Genomic DNA, 7,571 nt, shown 5'->3' on the forward strand with positions numbered 1-7,571 from the left:
AGAGCTGGGACCCCACAGTAGGATGCGCCTGCAGAGGGGGCGGCAGTGGGGGCAGCGCTTGGGCCTGGGGTGAAGAGTGTCAAAAACAGGTTGATGGAATTGGCTTTCACACAGGGTAATTAGTTAATGAAATGAGTTGAGGTTACTATGTAATGCTACTAGTTGCTGTTTAATTGTTATGGGATAACGTACTTGGATGTTCTGAACAGTTAATGTTATGTCAAGTTAATATCCTTGTCTTCCCTACAATTGAGGTTAATAATAGCTATAGTTCATGTAAATAACAGATTTTAATAATGGAGGAGCCGGGAATGTTCCAGAATATTAGTGATGTAATTGAAGGAGGCGTTTAGAGGAGACCCCTGCACACAGAGGCACAGGCAAGAGGATCGTTGGGTGAAGACCACTCCTAAGACAAAACCCTAGACACCGGGAAGCAAGCCACCAACTGATCGAATGAACTGACTCAAACACCAGCCAATCATCTCGATCCTAAGGGGAGGGTGTAGGGGAGGTGATGGGCGGGGTCTTTGGGGTATAAAATGTGGTGTCAAAGCCCTTGAGGCTGTCCGGCTACAGGTTATCTGAAGCCACGGCGAGCGCTGCCCTTTGCTTTGTGTAAAGGCAGACAGCCAATCTAAGCCTCTGATCGTTGTATTAACGATTTAATAAATTGTTCCCAATTTAAATTGTGACCGGTCCTTTCTCACAAGAGGAATAAAACACACTGAGATGGTTGTTTCACTTCATGGAAACTTTATAAACACTTGCAGTAACCTAAGCTTGTACACAGCACAATGGCTCTGGGGCTGATGGTGGGGGGCTGCCATGCTGCACGGGGCGATCTCGCGTTCCCAGCTGTCATTCCTGGGCCACTGGCAGCAGGGACAGTGCTCACAGCAGCAGGGATTGGGCCCCACAGCAGCAAGGACTGTACCTCACAGCAGCAGGGATTGGACCCCACAGCCCCCTGCCAGCACAACCAGCACCCCCCACCACTCCAGCTGCTGGTCCCCAGTGTTCAGCTGCACCCACAGGTGCAGGAAAAATCGGCACAGACATACAAGTGACAAAGAACTTTAAAAGTACACCATGAAATACATCTGCAAGAAGCTGCTTCTCCCCACTGCTCATGCTATCAGACCGAAACCCAACCACCCTTGGATTCTCCCTACCCACAGAGCCTGGCTCTGTCCTGGGGGTCTGTGCTGGGCAGTGGACACGAGCCAGAGGAGGATGTGACAAGCCACTGCTCCTGCAGAATGTCGCCTCCAGAGCCACGTACATTGGCAGTAACTCAAGGACCTTCCCAAAGTGACAGGCTTGAAGGGTCCCCAAACAGCAGCCCAAAGCAGGAAAGAGTTGGGAAATGCTGGCCTTTTGTGTGGGAACCACAGGCCCAACACCCCACCAGGGCCAGGGGCTGATGTTCTGCAGGCAGGTGGCCCCACTGCCAGGCTGGTCAGAGTGGCTCCCTCCAGCTTCAGCTCCATCCTACCTGTTCAGAGATCCCTGATCAGAACCACTGTGTGTTGTCCTCATGCTGCTGGTGAGGAGCTGCAGCAGGAGGGGCCCAGCACAGCCCCAGGTGCCACCAGTGCATGTGGCACAGCCTCAACTGCCACAGCACAGGGCTGGTTTGGTTTTAAAGCCACTTTCATGTGACAGGTCCAAAGGAGGGAGCAGCTGGGGCGCTGCTGAAGCCAAGGGAGTGAGAGCACCATGGACACGACACACGTGAGTGCCAGTGTGTGACATTCAGCAATAAGAGACATGAGATGGCACAGAGACAAAGCGCCAGGAGGTGAGAAGGACCTGCGCCGGGCAGGACACAGCGCGCTTGAGGGACGGAGCACCCGGGAAGCAGCTGTGGAATGTCTGGCCACTGTTTTGGAAATGCTCTCAGCACCTAAAGAAAACCATTCAAAATGGGGCAGTCATCTTTGGGTGGGTGGAGGAAGCAGGGAAGCCGCTTGCTGCTGTGCACAGCCCTGGAGCTGGGACTCGGCGGCAGCTGGAGCAACAGACAGGCCTCTACTACTACAGGGCTGCACAGAGGTCCTGGCCAGGGACACCTCCCTGGCCAGTGGACATTAACCACAGGGCCACAGCTGAGGGACAGACTGGGCATCTCATACTGGAAATGAATAAACAAGCAAACAAGAAACTGGGCAGTTCTTAGAAAAACAAACCCACGAACAGTGAGTTTCAGATGCTCAGCACCTCTGTGCTGGCCCACCGCAATCACCCAGGATGGACACTTGTTGGTGGGCCTGTGAGAAGTGGATCTGGTGAGTGTGGCTCACATGGAAGAAGAGGCAGTGGAGGAAGAGGCGAAGGAGGAGCATCTGCTGCTCCCTTGCCCCAGCTGCACCCTTGGAGGCTGCTGACCCGAGGGTGCTGCCTGAGAGCTGACCCCAGGCAAGGCTGCGGCTGTGGCTCAGGCCAAGCCCCTGGCCCAGCCACGTCTGTCAGTGGGGTGTCCCAGGCCAGGGACATCCAGGAGGAGATGAGGAGACATCCCAGAGCTGAGCACAGTGGTTCCCCAGCCCCTGCCCAGCCTGCGTCACCATGGGCAGCATTCCCAGGCACGGCTGTTCCACACACTGACACCACAGCACAGCTCACCAAGTGAGGGACACAAACACAAAGGGGCTTCTCAGGGCAAGGGGGCCTGCAGCTGCTCTGCCCTTGCATCCAAACACGTGGACTCAGCCCCTGTGCTGTCCAAACACCCTTTTCAAGGTGTTTTCTGAAAGTGAGCAGGTGAACAGGGGCTCCGCTGTCCCTTCCGCAGGTGGTCAGTGTCCCCCAGCCCTGCCCATGCTGCCGTCACCTGTGCGGGCACACGGGCACTGTCACAGCCTGCAGGGAGGAGAGGTGGGAGGGCAGGGAACAGTTCAACACAGATGTGTGGGCAGGACCTGCTCACCATCATGGTCTCCCTCTCCTAATTTCTTGAGCCACTTGTGGCTTGGAAATCATTGTCCAGTAAGATAGCTGCTCTCCAGGACACTGGAGCTGGCAAGGCTCAGCTATGACTCCTGGGTCACAAGCACAGAAAGTCTCCTGGGTCCAGCTGGGCTGAGGTGTGCTTACAAAGCCTGGAAGAAGAAAACAAGCTCTGTGCTCTGTGCAGCAGTGCAAATCCACCAGTAATGGCAGAACCACTGGACTCCCACAACCCCATAAATGCTGACTTTGTATTACATGTCTGCTTTCAGTTTATTATTTGATTTGTTGTCATAAACACGTACCTTTACCCTCAGCTCTCATCACTTGGGATCCTGCCTTGGGGTGATGAAGAACTGGATAAAAGGAAGTAGAAAAATAGAGAAAATAATGAACGCAAGAAGCAAGCTCCAACTCAGCTCCACGAGCTGCTCGAGGCTGGGTAATGGGCAGGGAGGGGTCTGTTTTGCAATAGAACAAATGATTTCACCCTCAGCACCAGCAGCAGGAGTTCTCAGACCTACACACAAACCTGCTCTCCCTTGGGCAGAGGCTGGCAGCTTTTCAGAGCAGGAAGCTGGAGCTTATTTGGGCAAATGTTATCATAAATGGCACCAGCCGCCACTCAAAGCCAAGGGCTTTGGTGCCCATGCTGTGTCCCCATAACCCCCTAGCTCCCTGTCTGCATACCCCCTGTGCTGGCCCAGCCATGCTCTCTTGGCAGCTGCTGAGACCTAACCAGCCCTCATCACCTCACTCATGCCCTGATCTTCCCACTGAGCTGGAGTACAATGGGCACTAACTACACCACTAGATCCACACACATGGTAACAGGGATCCACAGGATGTTTCTTACTTTTCAGATTTAACTTACCAAGTCTGCATCTAGACTCACATTTTACACCTTGTGCTCCTTGTTTAGTTTCAGCATTTTATCTGAGCCCCTCAGCTGTTTGTGAGAACGAGACAAGGCAAGCCTGGGGCTGGGGCTGTCTGTGCTGGCTCTGCCTCAGAGCCTGTACTGCAGGACTGCTGCTCTCCACATGCCACCTTCCTGGTGCCAGCCTTACCTGCCTGTTCTTCGGGAAGCTGTCTCAAAGAACTTGGTCCTAGAGGCCACCCTGCAAAGAAAACAGAAGTCTCTCTTCTGATTTGACAATTTGCTAATGAGATCTGCTCTGTGCCAGGGGAATGAGCTGTAGCATGGACAGAACTGCAGAGATCACCTTCAATTGACAGTTCTTGTGCCAAGGCACAGCCGGGCTCCTTCTGCACCCGCTCCACCCTCACACCACCTGCCAGCGCTTTGGCTGGGCTGCTTATAGAACCACAGAATCATGGAATCATTTAGCTTTGGAAAGATTTCCAAGATCATGAGTCCAACCTTTGACCAAACATCACCACACCAACTAAGCCATGGCACCGAGTTCCACATCCAGTCATTATTTCCATGCTATTGCCTATAATCCCATACGCATCCATCCCCTTTAAGATCTTTCCTTCAGTGTTTATGTGCTCCTGCCCGTGCTCAAGAAAGAGAAGTTCTCCCAGGCAGTTCTGGCACAGAACTGACCCTCATGGCACCTTTTGTTTTCTTTTGGTTAATTCCCACTTAATACAGCAGGGTTTCTGAGTCTCTTAAAATCTGAAAGAAACCTGAGAATGAGAAGAAGCTGAACTCCATCCAGTTTCCTTAAGCAGATCCAAGCTGGATCTTGTCCTGCCCCAGAAAGTGTCTGGTTCAAGAGGTTTGCTGGGGGCAGGAAGGGGCTCAGCTCCACTGACCCAGGAACAGCAGGGAAGGGGATGGGACAAGGCTCAGCCCTGGGGCTGTGCTTGAGCAGCTCCAAAGCTTTGTGTATGTCTTTGCTGTGGCCCCACTCCCCTCCCAGCCGTGCCCTCTGCTCAGCTTTCCAAGTGACACTCAAACCTGCACTCGCACTGGTGCCAAGGGGACATCCACAGGCTCCAGCCACTGAGCCCCCAGGTGTCCCTGCCGACACCATGCACCCACCACGGGCTGCTGGCTTACACAGATGAGGGCATCTCCTCTGCTGTCCCTGCTATCAGATCTGGCCTCTGCTCCAGCTTTGGAGGGATGGGAGTCCGGCACGGAGGATCCGGAGGTCTCACAGGGGGACGCGTTATCACAGGCTTATCACCATGGGAACGTGGCTTAGGGACACCGTCACAATCACCTGCAGGGATGGAGATGACAGACACTGAGCAGGAAGCTTTGGCAGAGGCCAGATATTTATGAAGGGACACTGTACAGGTCTGTGGGTTTAGTTCTGTCCCTCTGCCTCAAAACACCCTCTCATTGACAGTGGCCAATAGCCAGAATAGAGGGACAGAGTCCAGGGAAAGGAAGCTGCCACACTACCTGCCCCAGCACAGCCTTCTTGGCACTGGGAACAGGGGCTGGAGCTGCACCTGCAAGGACAAACTGAATGTAGCTGCTGACTGTGAAGTTGATATTTCCTGGGAATGACAGGTGTTCTTAACCAAACCCTGTGCAGTGCCGCTCTGCAAAAGGAAGAGGAACAGCACAAACTGGTGATTTCTGCACCTGAGCTTTTATCCTGGACAATGACACTACTGGTCCTCTCCTCTGCTGCTTTTTTTCCCCAAGATCCAGCCAACCCTGCTATTCACCTAACCCTTCAAATACTTTAAGGGTCAAGGCAACACGGAATGAGTGTCAGACTTTACCTTGTGGCCCATGCCTTAGGCTGTTCTGTTCTCCCAGCCCCTCCTGCTGAGCTACCTCAAGAGGACTCAAGAGGAGAAGCCCACCATCCACTCCAGGGAGGGCTGACTCGGGCACCTCGGGCTTCCCCCGGGAGCAGGGCACTCCTGCCTGGCTCTGGCCAGGCTCCCGGCGCACACTCACCCTCTCTGCCACAGATGCCCGGCCGGGGCGCCGGTCTCCTGGCCTGCAGCGTGGCGGTCCTCAGGGCAGGGCTGGTCACCACCCCGTTGGCTGTCCTGCCACCCGGCTTCGCCCCGCCGTCCTGCAGCCTGTTCACCAGCTTCCCCAGCTCGGGCTCGGTGCGCGGCTGGGGCCGGCTCTCAGCAGGGGGACGCCCCGGCTCGTCCCCCCCTGGCCGGGGCGCGGGCGGGCGGCTGCGGTGCAGGGGCTTGGGGGCCTCCACGCCGCCGCCGTTGGGGGTCTGGCCGAGCCGCTCTGCTGCAGAAACAAGGGGGCACGGAGCCGTGGGGTTAGTTGTGTACCGCACCTGATGTCCCTCCAAAAGCCATTCGTCCCAGCCCTCTTGCTGCGCTACAGACCCAGGAGCCGGAGCTCTACTATGAACTCGACTGCTCCCTGCAGCCTCGGAGCGGTCCAAGGAAAAAGCTCCTGCTCCTGCTCCCAGGCCGGGGAAGCATTGAAATGCAAAGCCAGCCCCACCTGCATTAGCAGTCTGGGGGTTTTAAAGAGCAATGTGAATCAATCATGTTGTGCCAGTGTCACAAAATGCACTTTATACCTAAACATCATGAAAGCTCTGAAAACTAATGGAGAAAGGGACTTTCCATCTCTTTGGTGACTATGGAATCAGGGCACAGCCTGCAGTGACAATTAGAGCAAATCAGGTCCAGAAACATGATTTTAATTATAAAATTAACATTATTTAAGTTAACATTAAACATTAATTATTTAACATTATTATAAGGACTTCAGCATTTCCTTACAGTCAGCTGGATTTAACATTATTATAAGGACTTCAGCATTTCCTTACAGTCAGCTGGATTTAACAGCAGAGAGGAACTTCATCTAGAAAATACTATCACAGGGTCCTGAAAAAGTTCGTTGGAGTTCTTGCTCTGGATGGGGAACTGCCAGCAGCTGAGCCAGCTTGAGACCTCCTTGGGCCTCCCACAGCACAGCCCTCCCTGGCTACCATCTCAACTCCCCATGCAGTTCCTTTTGCACCTTTGCCTCTGATGCCACAAAACCTCTCCTCTGGGCCTCTCCTGTGCAAGAACCAACCTTAGTTTAGCTAATGGAGAATGCGGCAGAGGTAGCAGAAAAACCCAAATCCCGCAGAGTCTGACTTGTGACATGATGTATGAGTGGTTTTGGCTTTCCTTTCTCTCTGAACAGCCCTCACTGCCTGCTGTGTCCAGGACCCGGGAAGTGCAGCTGTACTGCTGTTACCTCCATTGCTCCTGGAAAGGTGTTACAGGAAGCAGGAGGGGCGAGAGGCAGGTAAGGCATCAGGGAACAGCCGGACTGACCTCCACTCTCCTCCACAGAGGCTTCGAAGAAGACAGGTCTTTCCCTCAGGGGACGCTTGGAGATGGTGATGGGTTTGTGCCGCCGGGCAGCCACCCTGGGTGGGGGCACCGGGGGGGCTGTGGTGTCCTCTGGGGGGCCAGAGTAGATCTGTAAAGGGAGACACGTTCGGGTGACCCAACACAAAGGGGCCGCTGCCTCTCCTCCCGCTGCAGGTGCTCCCACCCAGCACAGAGGGGGACAGTGGCCACCACAACACCCTCCCCTCCACAGCACTGTCCCCACCACTGACACTGTCCCCACCACTGACACTCTCCCCACTACTGACACTCTCCCCACCACAGCACTGTCCCCACCACTGACACTGTCCCCACCACAG

General features: G+C 54.5%; 1 protein-coding gene across 2 annotated transcripts in view; it reads right to left on the reverse strand.

The window, feature by feature from the left end:
- Positions 1-733: 733 nt before the first annotated feature.
- OPHN1 (oligophrenin 1) overlaps positions 734-7,571 on the reverse strand; it is a 51,504-nt gene continuing 44,666 nt past the window's right edge. The window contains exons 19-24 of one of the 2 annotated variants that reach the window (XM_042029216.1): positions 7,195-7,342; positions 5,846-6,139; positions 4,985-5,150; positions 4,023-4,073; positions 3,258-3,308; positions 734-3,104 (exon numbers count right to left, since the gene is read on the reverse strand). In XM_042029216.1, the coding sequence (XP_041885150.1) occupies positions 3,266-3,308; positions 4,023-4,073; positions 4,985-5,150; positions 5,846-6,139; positions 7,195-7,342 (702 nt within the window). In that variant the 3' untranslated portion in view covers positions 734-3,104; positions 3,258-3,265. Of the gene's footprint in view, positions 3,105-3,257; positions 3,309-4,022; positions 4,074-4,984; positions 5,151-5,845; positions 6,143-7,194; positions 7,343-7,571 lie in introns of both variants that reach the window. The other variant, XM_042029215.1, reaches the window with a different exon arrangement.

Source organism: Corvus kubaryi, unplaced genomic scaffold (genome assembly GCF_017639235.1).
Source record: "Corvus kubaryi isolate FWS band 111438036 unplaced genomic scaffold, C.kubaryi_AGA036_p1.0 37322, whole genome shotgun sequence".
NCBI lineage: Eukaryota > Metazoa > Chordata > Aves > Passeriformes > Corvidae > Corvus > Corvus kubaryi.